General features: G+C 38.4%; 1 protein-coding gene across 1 annotated transcript in view; it reads left to right on the top strand.

Annotated features, from left to right (window-relative positions):
* The window catches only part of ofcc1 (orofacial cleft 1 candidate 1), a 105,588-nt gene that overhangs the window by 40,783 nt on the left and 38,015 nt on the right, over nucleotides 1-26,790 (top strand). Inside the window, exons 17-19 of the mRNA XM_047350578.1 lie at nucleotides 17,332-17,586; nucleotides 20,857-21,109; nucleotides 21,463-21,626. Of these exons, the coding sequence (XP_047206534.1) occupies nucleotides 17,332-17,586; nucleotides 20,857-21,109; nucleotides 21,463-21,626 (672 nt within the window). The remainder of the gene's footprint in view (nucleotides 1-17,331; nucleotides 17,587-20,856; nucleotides 21,110-21,462; nucleotides 21,627-26,790) is intronic.

Raw genomic sequence — 26,790 nt, 5'->3', positions numbered from 1 at the left:
AACTACCAGTTACATCAAACTAATCCAGAATTTCCAGTTTCCATGGTGTGTAAATGTAAGGGGTCACAAAGGAATATTTACCTTAGCAACTCTTCAAAATAGGAAAGAGACAAGACAACATGTCATCTCATTAAGGCTGAGGTATGTTGTAATAAGTCAGAAAATGGCAACAAAAAACCTACCTACCTAGCTACCTACTAATATCTACAGTCAGTATAGAAATTAAAACACATGGTGAGGACCCAAGTTTATCTTGCTATCATACATTCCCTAGTTAGAATTCAGTGGAATGATGAGACTATTAGATTTCTCAGAAGGATTCATAGATTTTTAGATTTCTTAGAATCATTTGATTTGTTTTTCTATGTCTGTATCTGTGTTTATTTTCTTTGTGATTGTATTGTAATTGTATGTACAGTGCTTTGAGTGTCTCGTTACTGAAAAGCGCTATATAAATAAACTTACCTTACCTTACTTACCATACATAGTGAACAGGATGGTTAGGGAGGTGAAAAAAAAATCCTCATTGGGAAAACTGCAGCAAAGAGTTGTTTGGCAGTTGCTTGGAAGTAATGCCAGAGAAAAGCTTTATTTGTCCTAGAGTCACAGATGTAAATATCTTGAAGTTATTAAGATTGTTGGTCGTTTCCTAATTTCATACCTGTAAAAGTCAGAAACAAAATGGACTAGTTGGTAGCTAGTTGGTAGCAAGATTTTTCATTCCAACCTAGTTCCAATTCATACTTGTCTAGGACGTTTTGTACCTGCTTTTACATCGACAATTTTAAATAGTTTTTCCATATCCTATATTCTATGTATCTCCTTAGACATTACTTTAAGAGAATTTGGTTGTATTGCTTCAATAAATATTATCCACCATCAGAAGGTCATTTAGTTATTTAATATCATCACGGTCCTAATCTGTCATATTGAGCCAGCTGGTCCAACCTGGGATCAGAACAACATTCAATGAAAATAGGGGCGAACACATAGAAGAAAATAAATAATCAAATTAAGAAAACATGAGATTTGAGCAATTTTATGGCAATTTATTCCTGTAAGTCATTAATGGCAGTAGTATTTTGGTATAAAATATTTTGTTTATGGGTACAACATGGAAGCAGAAAGGGACACAATGGCAGTGGTGAAATGGGCTTGGAAGGGACAAATGACTTAGAGTTATTTAGTAAACACTACTGTGACTTTAATTGGAACTGCATACTTTGGTCAGCGAGACAGATGAAGCTTTTCCACTACAAACACCAAACACTCCAGGTTGGTTTGAATCTAAACTGTATTGTGAATATGTAGAGAACTACTCCACTGCTAGGTATGGGGGCTGATCTGGGGTTCTGTGGGTCAGAGTAGGTTTTTAAAGACCCTGTGAAGCTAGAGTGCATATATTATAAATTAAAAATAATCTTGTGGAGTGAAAATATCCCAAAAGCTCACTGTTAGCAACTTCTCTAGTGTGAGGTTATGCTACTGAAATGAAAAATGAAATCATTTAAAAACTGTTTACCCTTTTTATCAGCGATGCCAGTACATGTAGCGAGAGCTGAATAGCTGAATTTTTCAAACTACTTTAGAAGAACAAACATGGTGCAAAGAAAATCTAGGGTCACATCTTGTGTACAAATTTTTGTGAATTTAGATCAGATCATCACTATTCCTTTTATTTTAATTACGGTTCATATTTATTTTGAGAGAAAGTGATAAATGTGTTTGTTTAAAGTTTATTTTGCATATGAAGCCAAACCAAACACACGCTGCTAAAATCCTACCATAATCATAGTGCAACTATGTGTTTATTTTCAAACCTACTTTGATTTACTTTATTGTCCATGGTAGAGAAATAGTATAAAGTGTTTTTGTCCTCAGTGTGGCTTTCAGCATTTAATTTTAATTAAAAAAAACAATTTATGAAAAACAAATAGACCAGAGAATTTCAAACAACGTTGGTCATATACATCTAAAGCAACAAGGTGAGGCATCAAAACAGTCTAAAAGTGAAAAAGCCTATTTCAACTCAAAAGTCACAGGTATTAGTTTTTTTTATTTGAACTCCAAGTAAATTAAGGGGAGGAGAGGGAGACTTTGTATGTGCAAGAGGAACTTGAAGCGAATTCTCCCTAGAGATTTAAGAGTATCCTTGTTTCCTCATTTGTGGGAGTTCGTAATTTATAGCTGCTGGTCATATATTAAACAAGATCAGAGACATCCTGACATCTTCTGAACATACTCAGGGAATTCAAATGATTACCAGCATATCCTACCAACAAATGACGACACAGGGACTGTCTTGAGGCGGGGGGTGAATACAAAACGAGCACAGAACCCGGGCAGGCTGCTCACAAAGGGACAAAATTAAATGGTTTTCACGATTATTCATAGTGCTGCTTTTTACCTCTGAGCAGTCGTTGGTTGGGTGAGATGAGACATTTCTGTCTGTTATACACACTAGCTGTATTGAGTAAGAACTTCAGCATTTCCCCTGATTCCCTGTGAAGGTGCTGCAGCTATTGATTTCATATTTGCAAGCATTCACTTTACAGTATCTCGAGCTAAAAGCTCCTTCTTGGCCTTCACCTAATCAGACTATTAGGAAGGTACAGTGTGAGTCTTAAATTTTACAACCAAGGCAGAAACACTGCAGAGGGAAAGTCAAACCATCTTCCTGTGAATTGCTCTGGGCTTGTCTGTTACTGTAAGACTCACAAATATCCGGACAAAAGGGATTGTTTTAATGGATTTATTTATGTCTTTATTTGCTATGATTTTATCACTATTTGTTTTGGTTGTGTCAATGTATCTATGGTTTTTTGTGCATGCGTACAAGAGTGTTTGCTTGTGTTTATGTGCTCAGTATATACTAACTGCATGAGTGCGCAGGATGTGGACATACACATCTGAATATTCATGTGCTTTAAGTGCAAAGAGGAATCATACCACAGTGATTGAGGGATATTACTGCCATCTATTGAGCCGCACGAGGCTTAGCTCATTGGGATTTTTATGTGGCATCCTGACACAAATGTGCAAATCAGGGGCTAATGCATAATTAAGCTCACACATGGAAACACAACGATTCAGAACAGATAGCTTATGAATGACAAAAATGCTGTAAAATAACACATTTCTAGAAAAGTCAGATTGAGGACTTTATTCAGCTTGTAAAATAAACGTTGAGGGGTGTATTGAAAGAGAGCTTATTATGTACTGTAGAATTCCATGAATTATCTATGTAAGGGAATAATTTTGTTGAAACTGGCCAAAAATAGTTCTAGTTTAGATAAGGGAGCAAATGCTTAATATATTAAGTAAACATATAAAGATGTATGACACAAAACTGACACAACTGACTGTGACATGCCAAAGTCTTTACATCCTTTAAACTTTTTTCATAATTTGTCAAGTCATAATCTTAAACTTCAACATATTTTATTGGGACTTTTAGTGAGAGATATAGTATCATAATGTGTAAATGCGAAGTGGAAGGGCAATAGTTTTTGCAAATACAAATCTGAAAAGGTATTTGTTCTCAGGCCCTTTTATTCATTTCCCCCTAAACAACCTTCTATGAAACCAATTGCCTTTTAAAGACACGTAATTAGCAAAAAGAGATGTTCATGGTAACTCAGGAGAAGCTGCAGACAATCAAAGTTTAAGTGGGAGGATCTGTTAGCTCATACAAATTTGGTTTCTGCAGAATTGTTGAACTGTTGAAAAACGTCACAAGAGGTAACCTCTGCAAGCCATGTAGGGGACACTGCACAGATAAGAAACAATGTGCGCTAATCAGAGCAAACAAAGATTTAACTTATTGGCCTACATGCAAAATGTTTTGTGTGGTAATACCCTGCACCATGCCCAAAAATAGTGGTCTTGACATCATGATGTGGGGGTGCCACTGTTTAGCAGGAACATGAAAGCTGGTCAAAGTTGATGGGAAGATGGATGGAGATAAATATACAGCAAAACTGGAAGAAAAACTGGGAAAACTTTTTTTTTTTTTTTTAAGATTTGTTTTGCTGCACTAGTGGCCTTTATTTTGTAATCTTTCTTTGAAACTAGGCAGATGGGCAATGGGCGGAAGACATGCAGCACAGGTCACAATTGCTAGGACTCGAACCAGGGGACAGCAGCGTCGAGGGCAGCGCTAAATGGAATGTTTAGATCAAACCAACTTCATGTCTCAGAAAGGCCTAGACCTAAATCTATTTGAGAATTTTTACAAAACTTTAAAGGTGATGTTCAGAGATGTTCATTATTCAGTTGTTACTCAGACGTTTCTAGATGCACATAGCTGGTAGAGACATACCTTAAAAGTCCTGGAGCTAACTGCGACAAAAGGTGCTCCTACAAAGTATTGACCGAGTGGTCTGAATGCAAATGCAAGCCATACTTTTCAGATTTTGATTTGTAAAAAAAAGACTTGGAAACCACCCATAATTTTATCTTAATTTTCACAATTATGCATTTCTTTGTGATGGTGAGACACATAAACTTCCAAATTCAATATATTGAAGATTTTTGTTGTTATGTGACAATAGGTAAAAATGTTCAAGGGTTATTAAAGGTTTTACAGTGTTATGCATCTCATTGTGTTTTGTATTTGTTGTCACTGAACAATGTTCTAACTTACCTACTGAAACAACCAGAAGCACACCAAAAATACATTTTCTGTTAGTGTGAATTTCTTCTTAATTTATATTAAGCTTTAAACCCTACATTTGTTAACGCAGAGGTGCAACGATTAGCCTACAAAAAGCATAATTTCATTTTATTGAAAGTCTTGATAAGTCTAATCCATTAATTCCAAACGTGCTGCACCTTTTACTACAAGTATCAAAATACACAAAGTAAATTCTGGTCAGATGAAAAGGGAAAAATGTAAAATTATTTCAAGATTGATCCAGTCTTTGTGGTTAAAAAATACTGTGCTACTGATATCCAAATAAACATGCATGAGTTCTGCAGACCTTTCAGCTTATTTGATGTCGGCATGTGTAACTTAACTGCCCTTTTTCCCCAGAATGTTGCCCAGAATAATCAAAGCTCTTAGCTCAGTGCAGTTGTTGTTATTGATTGGAGCATTTTGTTGCTTTTGGAGGAATCTAAACATACTCGGACTGAGTTTGTTTGCCAGTATAGCAAGAGTTTTGGCAGAATCCTTTAATCTGAGTTTGGCACTGTTTTAAAGTCATTATCTTATCTAAAGAAATTCTCAGATGTTGACTGTTTTTCCTGTGCTCTCTACATTACTGTACCTAATCTTTATCGGTGCTTATAGTCAATTAGCTTTGCATTGTATCCCACCAATGTCACCCAACTATTTTTTCCTCATCGTTTGAGGAGAGAAACCTGTTTTAATCAAAGTCATTCTCACATAGCAATTAGATCTAATTAGTCCAATTACCAAGATTCTAATTACATTAAAATATACCCCCTAAATCTCATATCAATTATAGTATGTGTGACGTGTCCTGGTCTGGAGACAGGAAAAGACAATGAGTGGCGATGAAGCTCGGTGGAAGCTACAGAAAGAGGAGCATCCTCGTCCTCCAGAGGACATATGACAGCAGACTCCATTAGTCCCAAAAGCGTGAATTAGAAGACTGTGCGGCCAAATGGGGATAAAAGTCACGTAACCTTTATTCAACTCTTCCATATTCTGAACAATTTTGTCACAGATTATGATGCTATGATTAGTTACATCCTTGTTTTCTGTCTCAGTTGGATTGGTTATGAAAAAGTTGTGGAATTTAATCTTGTTTTAACGGGAAGTCAAGACTCGACTGATACTGCAGAGGTCATTGTACTGAATGCACCTTGCAGCATACACTGTTACACATATAAAGACAAACAGATCGACACAGTATGAGTCTGTTCCGGTGCAGTGTTGCTCTTTAGGTGTACCAGCAACACACACACATACACATGCCTGTTCTTGCTGTGGAGTCGCAAGGAACACACTGACCTAATTTTCCCCACTTAGCTTGCCTCGTTGGGGACCAGCGTTCCTCTCCACCCGTTTCCCCCAACTGAGCCTATCAGAGCGCTCCCCTCAGTCTGTGTCTCTGGCTTTCTATCAGTCTGTGCCCTCCATCTGTTTTAGTCTGTATCTATGCATACATACTAGATAAGCTTTAAAGTCAGCAGTCGTTATGCTCAGAGGTGCTTGACCTATACTTCTAGTGTAACAGCATCATGTGCCTTATATCAAAGCCGCATTGTTTTTCTGAAGAAAAATCCAAAATACTTTGAGTGAAAGTTAGAAATGAACCACCGGATCCATGCTGTCAATCCTCTGAAGGTGCTGTTCCGGATCACAAGTTGGTGGCAAGGTTCAATTATTTCAGCTGTAATGCTGCTAGTAGAAGTGGATAAAGATGGCAGTGCCAGTCACCTCTAAGGCTCCAGTGCTTCCCAGTGCTCTTTCCTTTGCTGAGGGGGCAGAAACGCATGTGCTTTTCTGTGCGCCCAGCATTGTGCGCATATGTGTGAAACCAAGGCCCCTGGCTACCTCGGCCTGGGTGCACATGTCAGGGTGTTTTTTCTGTGGCCAGACTTGCCCTGGGTCAACTTGGGTCTCTCAGACATACACACACATACAAAATCAACATGCTGTTTCCTTTATGGAAAGTAGGGCTGTCAGCTGTCTGACAGGCAAACGCAAAATAATTGGTTAATCTTCTGCGAGGTGGGTGTCGGCTTAGTGCTGGCTCTGGGTCCATTGGTGGTCTGGATCAAACAAATGTGTTTTTCACATTTCATGTAAGAAAGAGTTAAAGACATCGGATAGAGAAAGATGAGAGGAACTACAGTATTTGTAAGAGTGTATGATTAACAATAAATCACTTCCAAGGTATTCTGATCTAGTGCAGCAAACATATACCCAAACACACATTGTCTTCTGCAAAAAAAAATGTTTTGTGGATGCATTATATCTGACAGGTAGCTTTTGGTGACATAACTGACAATATATAGATGCCAATGTAATCAGGATGTGATGTATCCATTTTAGCTCTGTATATTTACAACAGAGCTATGCTGGAGTGGTAATTCAGATTCTTTATACATTTTGTCATGTAGCAACCACAAACTATAAAATGAAAGGTAATCATGAAGTGTACAAACTAAAATCTTAAAATGTAACTTGCATAATGTTTTTATCCACCTTTATTTATCCACCTTTACTCTGATACCACACATTGCCATCCAACGCACCTATTTATTAAATAGGGGTTGCCTGTGTGTAATTTAATTTCAGTATAAAAGCAGCTGTTCTGTGGAGGCCTCAAAGGTTTGTTAGAGATTAGTGGTAAATGAACAACATCACAAAGACCAAGGAACACAGCATACATGTCAGGTGTAAAGCTGTAGGGAAGCAGGGTTTGGTTATAAAATCGCATGCCAAGCTTTGAACTTTTTTAAGAGAACTGTTTAGTTCATAAATCTAACAAAGGATAGAGCTTAGAACAACTGCATACCTATTAAAAAGGTCCTCCACATAAGGCTGGGGAAGAACAGTATTGATCAGGGAAGCAGCCAAGAGACCTATGGTAACTGATGGTGCTGCAGAGATCCACAGTTGAGATTGTACAGTCTGTTGACATTGGAACTATTGGTCACAGACTCCAAATGTCCGGCCTTTTTGATAGTTGCAAAAAGAAAACCACAACTGGAAAAGAATGCCTTTAGAAGACCCATTTTAAAGTCATGTGGAAAAAGGTGATGTGTCCAGATGTAGGAAGTTTTTCAACTGTAAAAAACTAGACCAATGGCAGAAAACTAACTCTGCAACTTTGCTTGATCCACACAAGAAAAAATGGGTTATGCGTGTTAATGATTAGGTTTAGGACTAAGGTATGAATTGAGTTTAGGTTAGGTTTTGGGTTAGTTGTACAGGTCCTTCTCAAAATATTAGCATATTGTGATAAAGTTCATTATTTTCCATAATGTCATGATGAAAATTTAACATTCATATATTTTAGATTAATTGCACACTAACTGAAATATTTCAGGTCTTTTATTGTCTTAATACGGATGATTTTGGCATACAGCTCATGAAAACCCAAAATTCCTATCTCACAAAATTAGCATATTTCATCCGACCAACAAAAGAAAAGTGTTTTTAATACAAAAAACGTCAACCTTCAAATAATCATGTACAGTTATGCACTCAATACTTGGTCGGGAATCTTTTGGCAGAAATGACTGCTTCAATGCGGCGTGGCATGGAGGCAATCAGCCTGTGGCACTGTTGAGGTCTTATGGAGGCCCAGGATGCTTCGATAGCGGCCTTTAGCTCATCCAGAGTGTTGGGTCTTGAGTCTCTCAACGTTCTCTTCACAATATCCCACAGATTCTCTATGGGGTTCAGGTCAGGAGAGTTGGCAGGCCAATTGAGCACAGTGATACCATGGTCAGTAAACCATTTACCAGTGGTTTTGGCATTGTGAGCAGGTGCCAGGTCGTGCTGAAAAATGAAATATTCATCTCCATAAAGCTTTTCAGCAGATGGAAGCATGAAGTGCTCCAAAATCTCCTGATAGCTAGCTGCATTGACCCTGCCCTTGATAAAACACAGTGGACCAACACCAGCAGCTGACATGGCACCCCAGACCATCACTGACTGTGGGTACTTGACACTGGACTTCTGGCATTTTGGCATTTCTTTCTCCCCAGTCTTCCTCCAGACTCTGGCACCTTGATTTCCGAATGACATGCAGAATTTGCTTTCATCCGAAAAAGGTACTTTGGACCACTGAGCAACAGTCCAGTGCTGCTTCTCTGTAGCCCAGGTCAGGTGCTTCTGCCGCTGTTTCTGGTTCAAAAGTGGCTTGACCTGGGGAATGCGGCACCTGTAGCCCATTTCCTGCACACGCCTGTGCACGGTGGCTCTGGATGTTTCTACTCCAGACTCAGTCCACTGCTTCCGCAGGTCCCCCAAGGTCTGGAATCGGCCCTTCTCCACAATCTTCCTCAGGGTCCGGTCACCTCTTCTCGTTGTGCAGCGTTTTCTGCCACACTTTTTCCTTCCCACAGACTTCCCACTGAGGTGCCTTGATACAGCACTCTGGGAACAGCCTATTCGTTCAGAAATTTCTTTCTGTGTCTTACCCTCTTGCTTGAGGGTGTCAATAGTGGCCTTCTGGACAGCAGTCAGGTCGGCAGTCTTACCCATGATTGGGGTTTTGAGTGATGAACCAGGCTGGGAGTTTTAAAGGCCTCAGGAATCTTTTGCAGGTGTTTAGAGTTAACTCGTCGATTCAGATGATTAGGTTCATAGCTCGTTTAGAGACCCTTTTAATGATATGCTAATTTTGTGAGATAGGAATTTTGGGTTTTCATGAGCTGTATGACAAAATCATCAGTATTAAGACAATAAAAGACCTTAAATATTTCAGTTAGTGTGCAATGAATCTAAAATATATGAATGTTAAATTTTCATCATGACATTATGGAAAATAATGAACTTCATCACAATATGCTAATATTTTGAGAAGGACCTGTATACTGGTAAGGTTAAGGGTCAGGGTTAGGTTATGGCAACGAATGGAAGTCAATGCAAAGTCGCTGTAAGAATATGAGGAAACAACGTGTACTTGTGTGTGTATTCATTCATTATAGTGCTTCACAACTTCAAAATATGGCGACCCAAGTGCGAGAAAAACAAAATCATAAAATGCCATGCATGGTTTTTTGTCATGTGTGTTTCTATGTTGCCCTGCAACTGTCACGCAGGTTCAAAGGGTATGAATACTTGGCATGTATTGGGTAAAAATGACCAGATGTTACCCAGTAACCATTCAGCCATTTTTACACTATGCTAGAAATATGTAAAATAAATAATTTCCATTGAAGTTAGTTACTACAGCTCTCAGTCCTACTGTTAATTCCAACTTTATCTTACAGTATGTCCCTCTAATTTTCTTATATTCTCTCTCTCCATCTTCTCTCTATTTCTCTTGTGACAAAGTCCTGCAGTTATGAGGCAAGGTCAGAGCAGTCAAATCCATTTAAATACTGATGCAACTCTCATGAGGCCAATACTAAGCCTCTAAAGCATCCCTCCCTGAGCACCTCACCTATTTTGATGAATGAAAATATTTCTGTAAAATATTTCTGTCTTTTTTTTTCAACCACCAATAATTGTCTGTTTTATACATCTACTGACATCATGATTTGTGTATTTTCTTTAAAGGTTTATATAGAGAAATTTACTGTTAGATTTAGTAGCCGATCATGTGAGGAGCGCTTTGGATGTTCCAGTGTGTTTGTTGATCCCAGGTGCATCTGCTCCAGAAATGTTTCCTCCCTCATTTATAGCACACCAAGGGACCTGGCATTTCCACGGTTTAATTCCCTCTCATGCTAGGTCGGGGGCTCAATAAAAACACCACATGTTGCTTGGCAATGAAACAGCTACTTCATGAACAGGTCTAAACGGTTCCAAGGTGTCTGAGGAGGCCAAAAACGTGTTTAGGTGGGAATTTATGACGGAACAGTCACAAGTCTTAACATTTCATCATCATAAAGACTATTTTATATAAAGCTATATCAGAGGAACAAAATAAGATTGTAGTGGTTGAACTTGTGACTTTACTATACTTCCCCTTACAAGCTTGTCTGGATGGAAAATCAACCTTTTCATTGCCAGCGTTGTAGAAAAAGCTGTGGAAACATGGCTGTAAAAACTTCAACCTCATTAGTAAGTAGGTCAGTAGGTAGGTGCATACATGATATCTTGCATACACAAAAGGATTTGAATATAGAATAAAATGTGCACATTTGCCAACGTTATGCATTTGATATAACTCCTTTTTTTCATCATTTATTATATTTTATGGGATTAGTTTATCTCTTTTACATTATACTTCATTGCTTTCTGTGTCACATTGCTACACTCTGAATATGCCAGCCATCACATATGTACAGTATGAACACAAGATTTTTATGTCACCGATTACAGGTGTGTCAAGTCACTTATTTCCACCTGACCTGAGTGGTGCAAAGGTTACTTATATAAATAAAAGAAAATAATAATACACAAGAGTTTAAAAATACTTTTGCAACTAGAACTACAAATTAACTATAAAAAAAGTCATGACGCTAAGCTCGAAAAAGGCAGTGTTAGCTTTGCTTTTCAAATTATTTCTTTGTTGCTGAAAATAAATTTTATCTAGGAATTATTGTGCTTTTTTTGTCAGATGACTTTCGGCATGAGAAAATTTAAAAAATAAAATGAATCTGTAACATGCATAGATTAAACAGTAATTAAGTTTAAAATATTCTTAAATGATTTGATTGTAAAAGCAAAACAATGTTTAAACTGTTAAGTACTTTCTCATTTAGTAAACCAAATCATTCTTCAGCAGGTTTAAACCTGTGGTGTCTGTTCTACTTCTTAGTCATGCTGGGTAGTTTACCTTGAATCAACATACTGTAAAATCTGACAAGCTTCAAAGGTGTTGTGTTACATGACGCAATGATTAAAACAAAGCAAAATATTTTCACATCATCACATTCTAATATTAATATTAACAACAGATGTGAAATTAAGTCTTAGCGTAATCCTGTTTAAGTCCTTTGCAGAATGCTTGATCTTCATATGCATTGTCAGTAATGTGGTACTGTCTTATTTATAAATACTATAAACAATAGCTAAATATCACTTTCAGGCCATTAAGTGGCCTGTACTAACTCCACATTTGATGTCAATGTGTTCTTGGTGCATCTTTTTCATGTTGTAACGTTTCACTATTTTTACCCCTGTGAAGCAGTGAGCTTTCATATGCCTTTGTTTTTGTTGCAACATTCAATAACTGATAAATATCCCTCTGTCAAATGACAAGTATCAAGTATTTTATTTTAATTTTATATATATTAGGGGGACTTGTCCATAAACCACTGTAACCCCTTGGTCCCCACTGTTGCCTTGCAGCAAGAAGGTCCTGGGTTCGACTCTCGGCCGGGGGTCTTTTTGCATGGAGTTTGCATGTTCTCCCCGTGCATGCGTGGTTTCTCACCGGGTACTCCGGCTTCCTCCCACAGTCCAAAAAACATGACTGTTAGGTTAAATGGTCTCTCTAAGTTGCCCTTAGGTGTGAACGAGCATGTGCATCATCGTTTGTCCTATGTGTCTCTGTGTTGCCCTGTGATGGATTGGCAACCTGTCCTAGGTGTACCTCGCCACTCGCCCGTAGACTGCTGGAGGAAGGCACCAGCTACCCCTATGAAATAAGCGGTATAGGAGATGAATGAATGAATGAATGAGTTAAACAAAGAAGTTTGTTTCTAATTCAACCTGGAAAGACTCACATAAAGGAGAAACAACAAGAAGACGGTTAAAGAATTTATTAATGAAAGATTATTTATTTGGCGCTCGGACCCCTGAAGGAGACGTAAACGCTGAGGATGAAGTAGGTTTGAATAGGTACGTCTTCCCCCCCTGGGATCCGATCCTGGTGGTGGTGTAGGCCTTGGTATGGAAGGAGTTGGGAGCCCATGGTAGAGAAGGGGTAGAGGAGGGTCAAAGCACAGCAGAAGAGCGGTGTTTTCCATGCAGAGGGTCTTTAAAAGTGATGCCCTGGGAGATGATTGGCTGAGGAGGAGTGCGGACCTGCCGTTGTCATCTTACAAAAGACAAAATTTTCTTTTTGACATCCATAGTAAATCCTTGCATTGATTGCTTACCATCTTTCTGTACTTTTCCACTGGTATTTTGATGATTTATTTTTGGTGATAGGCTTCAGTTCTTTGAGGTTTGACCATCACCCTAATCTTTAACTCCTTCCACAGACTCCATCAGATTCCAGTCTGGACTTTGGCTGGACCACTCCAACAATTTAATATTACTTCCAGTCAGAGGAGCCATGTCAGTAAAATTAGTTTTACTTTACGCCCAACTAAATAAATGTTGCTGTTATCTCCACTGAAAATCAAACAAAGAAAAACCCTGGAATGTGGCTTATAGAAAGTAAAAACACTATGAATGTTCGCACATTATTCAGAAGGGAACTGACAGTGTAACCACCAGAGGACAGATGACAGATAGGCTTCCCATTTTTGAAACAAACACACTATCAGGATTTTTGTTCAATGAAATTAAAATATTGTATCTTCTATTGATGACTAAGATAATCGCCTTCTGTTAATCACCACAACACTAGTGAATCTAGGCTACATTGAAAACAATTCCATTATCTGTGAATCTTTTAAGTCTCTTTAATCACTTTAATTTTTTGGATTTCTCAATTTACCCAACAGCAAGCCATTATTCAGCTGTGTGCAAAAGGTCGAATCGGTTTTGGTAAATTTATTACTGTCACTGGCTGAAACAGGAAAGTGACAGAACAATCACAGTCCTCAAAATAAAGAGAGCAGTTTAATACTCTAAGTGGTCCCACATAGAAAGGTTTAGTCCAGAAGAGATCGGCAGGTTGCCTTTATGTACCCTCAGGCTTAACTGTGCAATTTAAAATATAATTCTACTGTATTCTTCCAGTTCCCCACCCTTCCTTCTTTCATTACCCATGCTGTCGAAAGGTTTAATACTTGTCTATACTTGCAATTCACTTTGTGCTATTTTTAAAGCACTGCTCTGTTTTGTTGTCACGCCATACAACATTAGGAACAGAACTTGAGAGAACCAGTTCAGGGAGATGCTCTCCTGCTTCAGACACTGACAAACTCACACAGGTTAAATCTGATTTACATGCCTTGACACATTCATATCCACAAAGGATAACTCCTTTTTGCAATGTGCTTTCGTGACATGGGAATAAACAACATACATAAGGAAATAAGGAAACAGCTCAATTTCACCTCAATTTCACAGAAGCAGCTACAATAAAAGAAAACTGCACAACATGTCAGTCCATGCATGTTTAAATGTTTTGTATCATCAGCGGGCCAGAATGTAGTGGAGAGGACAAGCTGTTATGTTGGAGTGAAACATCATTTCTTCATGCAAGATAAAATTTCTACACATCTGCCATCCATTTCTCTTTTTCTTTCTAGTATTTTAGTAACTGAAGGCACCATAACAAACAAAATTTAAAGGAAATAACAGATTCCCATCAATCCACCAGCTTCCTTTAAAGGAAACCACCACACAAACGTGTCTAAAAATATGCCTCTTTCACGCACCACCAAGGTCTTCATTATTTGAAAGATGGACGTCAGGTTGCATTTGGTGTTTTTATTTAATGACAGTTGACAGGGTAGCATCTTGCCTGTGTCTGAGGCACACTGCTTTTTTTATGTCTACACTGTAATTCTACTTTTGCCGACATGCAGAAAGCAGTTTTATGCCACCCTTGTGGTGAGGCAAGCTGTGACAATGCTCTCAATAGAAGTGCCACTGTCAAAATCATTACAGAGCAGAAAAGGGGCAAACATTTAACTGTCCTCTGTCCTCTTTTTGGTGGGATTATGTATCACAGTCTGGCCCCAAACGACACTTAACATTAGGTTTGCATAACTATCAACATTAAACTCTTACAAAAAAAGCTTAAAGCTGCTTTAGATGTCTGATAACTGACAAAGATTGCTAGTACTTACACACCAATCTGGCTTTTCCTCGTCATTACCAATTTCTGTTCTTTGGTCCCTGAGAACAGTAACACACAGAAGAAAACAAATAGGTGGTGGCTTCCTACAGAAAATTAAGGAATGTCAAAGCTTATGCCCATACCCTCTGTCTAATATTTTTAATTGAAAAGCATCTGATTTTTCAGTATTTAGCCTGCCAATTTTAATTTTGAGCCAATCAAGGGACAACTGGCATATTTCAATGTCTTCCCGATTGATTGGTGCATCTGTAGTTATTAGCAGACTGCAATAAATATATATATTTTTATAAAAAGTAATTAATTTTCTTCATATGCAACATCTGATTCTGTAAAGGAGGGATCAATGTTATACTAACCGAAAATCCTGTAAAATAAAATCTCAGTGTTATAACTGGCTGTTCTGAGAGATCCTCATCATCTCTGTGTGAGTTTGTTTCGGCCAACCTGTGAATATTTATTAGCCCAAACTGTTGAGTAAGCATTTTGTGAACAAACCTCAACGTCTCTCACATGAAGTGTATGTTATGATGCTGCTGTTGTAAGCATGCTCGGAGGAACTTCAACTCCAAGCAATTTAACACTTCAGAAAGTGTGCACATCTCACAGAAGAGCGTCTCTTAAAAAAAAAATAAGAAAAAGCATGAATAGCTGTGTGAGAGTTGGCATTCTTGCAGCGATACGAGCAGGAAATAAAATGCAGTGCCTCATTTTGATGTAAGTCTACCCTAATTATTTAGTAAAGGGGGTGTGGGAGCAACACAATTGATTCTGTTTTCGTCTTTAGGCGGTGTGTGATTTTCCCAAGATGAACACTACAAAGTGAATTCCAACTGTGCTCTGGGAGACAGTAGCGAGACACAGGGATGTCCACGAGCACAGGCCTGAAGCCACATTCTGCAGTTCTAACCATGGCTGCACTGTAAACAAGCATTTTCTTGCTGTAATATAGTTAATGTTAGTCAGATGATAGAGGTCACAAACATCCTCTTGTATTGGACATGGTCTAGAATTTCAATAATTGTGACATTTTATTTAACTTTACATACTGATTTAAAGACAGAATTAATTTCCCCCTTTATCTTTTTGTGACTTTTCTGTTTTCATATTTTTTGTTTAATTGCTGTATAAAAATGTCCTTTCCTTGTCTTTTCTGTCCTATCCTTCTCTCACATCTTCTTTGCTCTCCTCCTCTTGCTTCACAGTGCTCCATCTGTGCCCTCTGTATGAAAGGGAATAGTTGAGCAGGCCTGACAAAGGGCGGCACAGAGGTGCTGAGGAAAGCTGAACATCGCTGGAAAGGATTTCTATTTGTTTGTGTATGTGTGTTGTATGTGAGTATGTGTCCATGATAGAGAAAGAACCATTGTGTGCATGCTTGACAGTGTATCAATTTGAATATTAGACTTCCCTACCTTTAATGTAGAGAAGATTTTAAATATTCACTGTGTGGCAAAAACAATGAAGTGTGTTGTTCAATTCACACAATCAGATCCAATGTTATACATGTAGGTAAATACGCTCAATTGTCCTTTGTGCAGCCGTTAAGTTCAAATTCAGACATCGGAAAGCAGTGAAGGAACTCTTTATGAATACTGTTTGTTTTCTAATGATCATATCTCAAAAAGGTACATTTTAAAAGGAAACATAATATGTTTATTGTTTTAGGTACATATGCTGACAATTTCGTTGCATATGGTGCAACAAAACTGTCGATGTGTAAAATGCCTAAAAATAAATGTATCTTTCCTGCAGTAACATAATCTCACACTTGAATTTGAAAGCATTTATTTCGTTGCAAAAAAAACAAACAAAAATATGTTTTTAACAGATAAGACTAAGATTGTGTTTTAAGCAAAATACACAAAACTGCCATATAAAAAGCAAGTAATTTTTAGAAAATTCCTTATACCCAGTGCTAGGTATGGTATATGATCTGTTATGCTGTGGGCCTGTATCTCTTTCAAAGACCCTCTGAACCTATACCAGAAAATTTTAAGTAAAATTCGGGTTCACCCGACCAGGAAAATGAACTAAAACACTGATTCTCAACCATGGTCCTCAGGACCCACTGTCCTGCATGTTTTAGGTGTTTCCTTGTTACCACACACCTGATCTAAATAAATTAATGATCAACAGATTTCTGCAGCACTTGATGGCATGCTGATGAGGCAGTGTAATCATTTGAGGAGGAAAGACACACCTAAAACAGGAAGGACAGTCGGCCCAGGACCAGGATTAAGAACCACTAATCTAAACGTATGGCCAAATCAACACAGAAATGGTTAACCAGACACAACATCACACATCTTCCACAGTCACTTCACCACCCAGACCTAAATCCTGTAGCATATGTCTGGGATTAGCTGAAGAAAAGAGAGAATAAGAGAGGTCCCAGGACTTTGGATGATCTACAAACATTGTGTGAAGAGGAATTGTCAAAGATCTCACTCTCTTTTGCTTCTACTAACCTTGCAACCTAATATTATAGTACAAGGTAAAATGCTGTCATACAAAAGTATTGATAGCAGTGGTCCCCCATAATGGCAATTTTGTTAAAAATAAATATTCTGAGACATGATTTTTGTTCCTCACTCAATAAATGTATTTGTATGGTTATTGTATGTATATTTTAAGTTTTTTTTTAAACAAATTTAGCATGGATGCATAAACTGTGGCCGCCGCAGTATTATAAAGAAAAACAATCCAACAGTAATTATAGAGGGAATTGTATTTTTTTGTCTAACATTAGATCAGCATCAACTATACCGAGATCATGTCCCCCACGACTGTCTGATCGAGCCCAACTGGCCCTACGCATGCTACCGTCCGAGCTGGGCCTGCCATTGTCATGGCAACAGCAACAACTGCACATAAGCTGGCATGACTCCATTCAGCAGCTCGGCCTCATTATTCTGCTGCTGGCTTTGATGTGGTTTGTGAGGCTTTACCTGCATTACTGCAGCCAGTGGCTCTACCTCCAGGCCATTGCAGTTCCTGTCAACAAGTGAGTTTGCCTCCTTTGATATGATCCTGCACACACGCATTGCTCACACACACACACACACACACACACACACACACACACACACACACACACACACACACACACACAGAAATGCATAGTTTCACCAACACAGAGAGCGATCCTGAAATACATTAGCAAAGGGGGATACAGTAGTTACAGTAGATTACTGTAAGTTATTAACAAATCCCAAATTTGCGGATCTCGAAACACACAGCATGTAAGCTCAGAATGAAAAAGCTTGCAAACAAAGATTGTCGTTAAACAGGATGTGGATAACAAACAGAGAAGACACTGAAAATTAATACCATGTTTCAGTCTCTGTGTGTGTGTGTGTGTGTGTGTGTGTGTGTGTGTGTGCGAGTGTGTTCATATGTTGGCAAACATGGAAGCTGGATACACCCAAATCATCTGTTTGGAATCCCCCTATTAACATTTTAACAAGACTCTCTCAATATTAACCGACTATTGCTGGGGGAGTTAGCTCACCACACAGCTTCAGGTCCCAAAAGACCCTATTTGGAGGGAATTTATTGTTATTTTTTGGTGTACAGCATTGATAGTAAACTGCAATGAGACACCACAGAACAGTTAAATCACACTGCAACAACATATGGGCCCGATTTAGTTCATCACAATAAAACAACAATGCTGACTGGAAACAAGTATACACAAAGGTTTTTATTACAATAGCATTTTAGTGAAGGCATCATGTGTTAAATCATGGAAAGGGACTGGAGATGCAAGGAGGAGGGGGGGTGGGGGGGGGGGGGTTGTGTGACAGAGTGAGAAAAAATAGACTGAGGGGGTAGATATATGAGCAATAGAAAAAAGAGAAAAACAGAGGGGGTCAATGCTGGATGACAACTTCCACATGTCCAAATCAGCTGCTCTACCTCAGAGTTGGTAGGGGCCACTGACAGGGAAAGAGACCAAGTGACAGTCAGTGTGTGTACTGTGATGACAAGAAACTCTTTTCACTGCTGCGTCTCTTGCGTCTTTTGAATTTGTATCTTTTTTGTATTTTTTTTCCTCAATCACCAAAATCTACTTTTGGGAATCAGTGCATAGCCAATAATGTACTGCAAAAGAAATGTAGCACTGCATTCAACCTCATTGTTTAAAATGGTACTTAATGTGAGGGATCCAACAGTAATTATTGTGACCACGTCTATTCTTGTTATCAGGTAGGGACTGCATTATCCTCCTGCAATGTATCAGGGTGTAATATGTTATGTGCTCATTAATGCTTATTAAGTCTGATAAGTGACTGTATCTGTGCGATACAGATCCCTAGCCTGCCAACCCTACCACAGACATTTGCACATATACACAGACACATGTAAACACACAGAAACATTTTGTTAGCTCACTATTAGCAGTGATTATACCTCAAAATGGCAGAGCCACAGATTTAATATGATAGGAGGCTCCAAAGTCAAACAATTAGATTTTGTTCAAATGTACAAAGTAACCTTTTGTTTTTATTTATTTATTTATTTTTGAAAACAATTCAGTTGGTCTGGTGGTTTGTAATCAGAAGTTAGATTTTCTGAGTTTCAAGTCAAAAATGCAACATGAATGTCCCCAACAGTTCGAATCCAGACTGAGGATATCAAAGGTTGCAAAGCAGCCCAGAGCTTATTATCCAATATAGAATGTAGTCATAAATTGCCCTTACACATTGGCTATCTTGCCACCAAGGGCATTAACCACTGCCACCACAACAGATTTGTCGCCAGGCTCGGCATATGTCTGCAAAGCCACTAGAAAGCACCAAAAGTTGTAGGTGAAGGATTCGTGAGTACTACAACCAAAAATGGACAACTTCCTGTGAGATATAGATTACGAGACTTCCATTTATTAACTGTCAACGCACACTGTCTAAAGCTTGCATTATTGTGATATTCATAGGGGGAAATCTACCATTTCCTTTTCTCAGTGAGCAGGGCAAACATGAAGTCAGAAAATTACCAAGCTGATATGTTACAACCCTATAGACACAATAGAGTTCTGTGCAGACAAAAGGTGATTTACTGAGCTTATATCTCAGTAAATTTGCTGCATGCAAGCTCTTGTGCAATATCTATGTTTGAACAGCTTCCTTTAGTATTTGAATGTCTGATATAGAGAGAAATGATTCCCCAGATCTGAACTACAAAACCTCCAAGACAAATCAAACGCAGCATGCAATTAAATGTTAAAAGGCATGTCTAAAAGAATACTGTCTAAAAACAGAAGTCAACCACCTCCCAATAATGCAAATACAAACACTTCACCTCATAAACTCATCTTGATGATGGGCTGCCTAACAGGCTTCTAAGATAAATCAAAATTTAAGGCAACAACTTTTGGTGCTTTCTCAAAGCGTTGAACTAAACGGGAAGAGATTTATGCCCCAAAATATGGAAAAACCTTTACTAAAGTATGTATAGTTGATGACATGAATGAATAATAAAATTATAAGACTTCATAACAGATATGCATACATTTCTGTGTACATATAAATTAGCAAATGTTTCCAAAATCCTGTCAGAGTCCGCATTACATTTTACCACCTATACTGAGATTCATTCTAATTTAGTTATTTGCCAAGATAGATGTTTTCAATGTAAATAATTGCAATATTTTTGTGTCACTTTCACAATAACACTTAAATAAATCTCAAATTTACTTTATTTTTCCTTTGCTCGTCTTTGAGCTAAAAATGCATTGACTTCCTTATTAAATTTTAATATTTGACTCTGTAAAAGGATCTGTTTCAAAAAAACCAATGGAGCTCTTCAGTCAGATTAATGGACAGAATCTGAGAGATGCTCAACTCTCGGAGCAAATCGGATGGAAATTAATGAGGAAAACTGGACCTGTCCTCGGCCACCACTGCTTTACCTCCTCCTGGCTGATGGGAAGATTAAGAAGCTCATGAGGCTTGCTGTAAATGGGTAGTCTAACTTGCAAAAGGGAACTTTTTCGAGCTCTTTCTTTTATCAGCAATATATTGGTTAACTCGGACAGATGTTTGAGCAATTTAAATATAATATGATAAAAATAAAACGGATTAATGTCCAGTACACTTAGCGACCAGAGAAGCTAACAGCTTATAATAATTGGTATTGTCGTCAGACTAATTAAGAATGACTGAATCAACCACAAATATTATAACACAATGTGGGAGTTGCCAGAACCAGCTGCCCCGCAGCAGCAAAGCATCATAAATGCAATTATGGTATTGACACTTTCCTCTCTCATCAGATTTCACTTCCATGCACACACAGTGGATCTCATCTACCAGAGCTCTTTGCTCCACACCCGAGAGGAGCTGGCAATGGTGGTGGTGGGTCCCTTGACCTTGAACGCTGTAACGTTCCTGCTGGTTCTGATCAGATGGGGCTGTCAACTGATATTTGGCTCACTCCCTTCCTTCACGTCAAATTTTATCATGGCTCAGGGAGTGTGGACAGTCCTCGACCCCCTGGCAGTCTTTGCTGTGGATGCCGTCCTCGGGGTAAGTCACTTAAAAATAACTTGGACACTTGTGCACTTTAAATAGGAGTTCACTTTATCCTGGCAAAGTGACTTTAAATTATAAAAAAATCGGTGGGGGAAGGAAACTGTGCAAGGTTAGATGAGTGTCTTTTTTGGAAGTGAACTGAAATTTGCAAATTGGAAACGCTAATATTCCTCCTAATATAATTTGTTATTTGAATATATGTAGTATTTAAATCACATCCTAAATGAGCAAATTCTTTCTTAAACTGTATTGAACTTTTTCATCTTTTCCATCTTTTCAATGTCCAGTCTGATTATTCTAAATCCTTCGCTCAGTTTACTGTTTTCTTTAAAATGTTGTCTCTCCAGCATCTGGCCTACAGCCCCGACACACCAGTGGGGGATGCAGCCAAGCTTTACTGGCACTTCTATCGAGCTGATGGATCAGGTGCAGCAGGGGTGATCATCACTGTGTTCCTCTACGCAGTCCACTTCCTGCTCTCAATCACTATTCTCATAATTTACTTGCTCAGGTGAGACATACAGAAACCTTAACCAAATCCTGTGCAATTCTCAATTGGTATGATATGTTTCCATCCACAGAATTTAATCAGTTTTAATCAGTGTAAAATAATTCAGCTTAGGTATGACTTCTGGTTTTATCCTTGTCTAGTTCTAAGGTGGTAATCTCAAACTGTTTTAAAGCACCTCTGTTTAGTGTAGAGATATGTACTTCTGGTTTGATCAGAATATTAGATTTTGAAGAAGAGATTAAAAATTAAAATTAAATCCAGCCTGTAGTTTCAGCAGGCAGGAGTCTATGAAACTGATGTTAACTTTAGCAGTGTCAGCGGCTACCCAGCTGTTAGCTAGTTGCAGTATTTTCTCAGTGCTTAAAAATCATTCATATCTGGTCCATTATTTGTCACCATTTCTTTATTTTCCCAATTACCCAAGATTCTTCCAGATAAACAAATTTAAAAGTGGTTGAGACTTATTTCCTTTGTCACACATACATGATTTTCATAAACATTTTCATAAAAAAAAGCTATTTTCAGGCATTCAATACAATAAAATGTTCTAAAAATCTGATTCTGTCGGGGCTGGAGTTGCTGTTGTATGTTTTTGTCTGTGTTTTTTGACTCCTAGTAGGCGCTAGTGCTCAGCAGTGTTGGAGACAGGTGTTTTCCATCTCGGTGATTGAGTCCTGGAGTATTTAAGCAGGAAGCAGCCAGCATCTCGTCGCTCGAGTATTAGCCTCTGTGGTTGCTACTCACCCAGCCTCGTATTAATTAAGTTTATGTGTACTTTGCCTTCGACAACGTTTAACTTGTTCTTTGTTCTTCTTAGTGAACTGAACCGGCGACTACCTGGAGGTTACCCAGGCTGGCCCGGGTCGCTTCATTCAAACACTAACTACGTTTTCAAGGACCTTCCAAGGATTATACCGGCAACTACCTGGAGGTTACCCAGGCTGGCCCTGGTGGTTTCGTTTCGCACTAGCCTCGCTCCCAGGATCTCCCCAGGAAGGATCTTCCACACACACCTACCCGACGCCGAACTCTGGAACTTCCCCGGCTGGCTGCTTCCAGACCCGGATTCTCCAGAGACCATTCAACCTAACCTGTCCACCCTCCACCTCTCCGCTGACGCTCCGCTTGCACTCCAAGCTCTAACCCAAGTAACTAATAAATCATCGGACCTAAAATTGTCTCCATATTCACTTCTTCTCCTGTCCGAATCCCTCTCCTCCTGGCGGATTGCCTACTCCCTTCAAGTAAGAGACATTTCACATTTAAGTTCCGGTACCGTTTACTGTGTCACTTACCTGTCGTTTTTCCTTACAGTTGTTCCTGCACACCATACTGATCCATTCTCCTTAAATAAACCTTTTTTCAAACTGGTACCTGTTTCCCTTGAGCGTGATTTCTGCATCTGGGTCAGAGCCATACGTAACACTATGACATATTCAGACTTCTTGAGGAATCTTCTATGCTACTTAGAGAAATGTTATAAAGGCGAAACAGTGACTTAAGTGAGAAGGAAAGTGACTGCACATGCAAGTGCACCATAATAAAATGTCCATGTTGATAAGCCGTAACCGAAAATATACGCTTTCTATATATGTTGCTAAATAACTCCAGAACTCATGTGTGAAAATAGCTAATATAGTGACATTTATTAGCTATGCTGACCTTCTTCTTCTCCTGACTACTGACGGGTTCTGGTTATGAGCATTGAAAATTATTGTCACACCAAAGCTGAGAGTTCTTTTGATTATACTGGAAGTGATGTATTCTGTTTAGGCTATGAAACAGATGGCCCATTTCAAAATAGTTTAAATCTTAGCCCTCTTGACAAGAGACCTGATTCAGAACTGTTTCAAACCCTCTAACCTTATCCTAAAGCCGTTTTACCAGTTCTGCATCACATTATTTATCCTTTCTTTCCTTTCACTGTGGTGGATCACTTGTTTGCTGAATATTGACCATTTGCACCTTGCTGGACACCACCAGGCCGTCCGACGTCATCTGCCATTTTGTATCCCAGTATAGTCCGCCACTATAAATCCCAGCGGCATTGCGGCTGATGTGACGGGGCGTCCCAAATCTGACGTCACAGGAAAGTATATAGGAAGGTGGCCGCGGTAAGGAGCTTGCTTTTCACGCTGGAACTGGACCAGCAACTGAAGAAGAGGTCCCACATGGATTTTTCATTTACTCTCCACCGTTGGCTAACGAAAAAGAAAAATTCATGAAAGAGGTTTCTGGAATAAGAAGGCCAGAAATTTAACTTTGCCGATCAAAGACGTCAGTTTAACACATAACAGAAAAAAACAAACCCTCACAGAGGTTTCAAGGAGACAGATCGCCACCTTGTTTTGTTCCAGTCGACTGCTGACAGTCAGATCATATTTCCCCCTTTCGCCAAAGGAGGCCGGAGGATGGAGATTGACTGCTCTTCTTGGAGTTAACTGTGGACGCGCAGTAACTCCCTCCCCCTTTTCCTCACTCGCTGCCCCAGAAGGAAGACTCCACCAAGTAACTCCGTTCTGTTTATTATTTTCTTTCTAGTAAAGTAGTCTGGGCAGGGTAGAGATAGGATTTTAGTGCGATTAGATTCGTCACTTATAGTCTGATGTGTTCTGAATTGTATGTGCATGCCATCATTTTGAAACTTGCTGTTGGACTTTGAAGCCGCCGCGCTTCTCAAGTTGTGTTTTTACCGTGCGAACACCTAAGCGTTAGTGCACGTAAGACTGACTGCTATAATAACCTCATGGTAAAATTCACCATTTTCTTTGTCTCCAACTTTGGGTTTTATGAGTTGCTGCCAAAAGTTTTATAACCCTTTGTGTTCTCGAACATCCCCAGCGGTGGGGGAAGTTTTATGACTCACCGTAACTAAGCTACATGTTTGGGGGCCTGCGCTCCCAAAACTCCATTCAACACCATATTCCTTTGTCATATTATCACTTTTGCCATAACTGCTGGTTGATTCCATACACACCCACTGCTGTTTTGTTTTATTTTGTTTAGTTAGATATTTTACCCTTTTGTGTAGAACTTTGCATGTTTGATTAGGTGAAGATTATTGAATCGGAATAGCGAGGTGGATCAGGCTGTTGATTTAATAAATATTCACATAGATAAAGAGAAGTCGTTTGTGTTTATTTTGTGCAAGAGTGATTTGTCAGTCAAAATAAGGTCAAAGTTCCCACGTTTCGGCAAAAACCGTTGATTAAACAGTGACATCTAGTAATAGTTATCAACTATTACTCAGTATTTAACGGTTGTAATTATCAAGGTCTTTAGGCTACAATTACAACACCAGAGGACATCTCTGGCTTTGATTTTTGGTTAATAAATAAATTTTCTCAAATTATGATTTTAAATTATAATTCTTGATAAATATTAATTAGTCAATAATCATAATCCTAACAACTGAATGACCACACAGAACCAAAAAAGCAACATAAACTAATGCAAATGGGAGTATTTCATTTAATAAATTAATTGCTAATGAAATTCAAAGCAAGAAAGTTGCTAACAAAATACAAAAAAATACAGATATTGACCAGATGCATCAGCACACACACAAAGATTTCTTCTTACACCCTCAAAACTGCTTGGCTTGAAAACAACCTAAAATTGGTTAAATATGAACCAATCCAGCCCTAGGTTGATTTAACGCAGCAGGGTTGTGTTACGGGTTTGGCCCAGCATATTATGTTTTGAACCTGAACAATAAATTAAAGTAACTAAGGATTACTGTTGTGTATAATACATTGAATTTATGTCTAGTTTATTGATCAAAGTGTGATCACTACCTACTTACTCACAGCTAGCACTGGTTTGCACTACCTACTTAGCAGGCACAACACTAATGTTATCTTCCTTGAACAAATGTTTACATTATTGTGACGTGAGGTCATTAACATAAATAACAGACATTAACATCATCATACAGCATAATGTTACCAATAGAGCATTTCTTATTTTATTCTACGGAAGAAGTTCAGTAAATGATGGTTCTTCTTCTGGTCTGTTCTATAACCCAATGGACCGGGTCAAAACTTGGTCAAAACCCAATGATTGGTTACAGCTAACCAACAACATAAATCTAGCAGTCAGGATAAAAAAACATAAACTCAGCAGTTTTTATTTTACAGACATCTTTGAAATTTTAAAATTTACCATTTCAAAAATCACACTTTTTTTTTAATAGTATGAACATGCCTATACCCTCTTCACTCTCTGATATATATAGATTAAGCTTAATGTTTGGTACAGTTGGTCCCTATAAACATTTCATACATACGAATAGACTGCAAATATGGCAATGAACATAAATGCTGTTCTGTACTGTGTTGATCTCATGCCACGATTTAAGCAACTTAGAATAAAATATTAATAACATTAATTGTCTGCTGTATTTGTGTTAAGCATTGGGATATGTGTGGAGACTTTCTCTTTATTTCAGTAGATTTAAGACTTCAAAATATATCTGGAAAATCTCAAGCAACACTTGCCTGTGACAGTAAATAGTTTTAGGTTGATTTGCTCTCTGCTGAAATGCTTAAACAGTGCCCTAATAATCAATTGTTAGTCATCAACTAATTATTTAATGTTGCTTTTCTAAAAACAGAAATGGAACCAATTTTTGTTGGTTAAAACTAATGAATTAAAGGCAGGTAAATGAATTTTTCATAAAATGTCTTAGTTTTCATCTGAGGACTTTTCTTTCCACATTCATACAAGAAAAAACACTATTAAGACTTTACAATGCAAGAAAATCCTTTTTGAGTGAATCTTTGATGGCTGGGGTGCCATCTAATTTCTGTAGGCAGGAGGCTTATCTAGGATCCAGCTAAATGGCCAACATTAAAACAGCAGCCGAGAATAATGACTTCAGCCACTCAACTGGGTTTGTTTTGAATGTAGGCCACGAGGTTGAAGCAAGGTTGATAATTTTATGGGATATAGTTTTCCTATTGGCTGCAATGAAGGGGCTCTGACACAGACTGTGACCTATTTTTGGAAAAATAAAAACAACCCTCAGGCTATACATGTAGATAAAACGGACTGCTATCCTCTATTAATTACATTTTACATTTGCCTTTAGTCACTTTTTGTAAAAATACATCTTTCACCTATGTGCTCTGTAAAACTTCATAAACACAGACAGAACAGGCAT

This window comes from Girardinichthys multiradiatus, chromosome 21 (genome assembly GCF_021462225.1).
Source record: "Girardinichthys multiradiatus isolate DD_20200921_A chromosome 21, DD_fGirMul_XY1, whole genome shotgun sequence".
Classification (NCBI taxonomy): domain Eukaryota; kingdom Metazoa; phylum Chordata; class Actinopteri; order Cyprinodontiformes; family Goodeidae; genus Girardinichthys; species Girardinichthys multiradiatus.
Note: the sequence above shows the minus strand (reverse complement) of the source record. Positions and strands in the feature narration are given on the sequence as shown.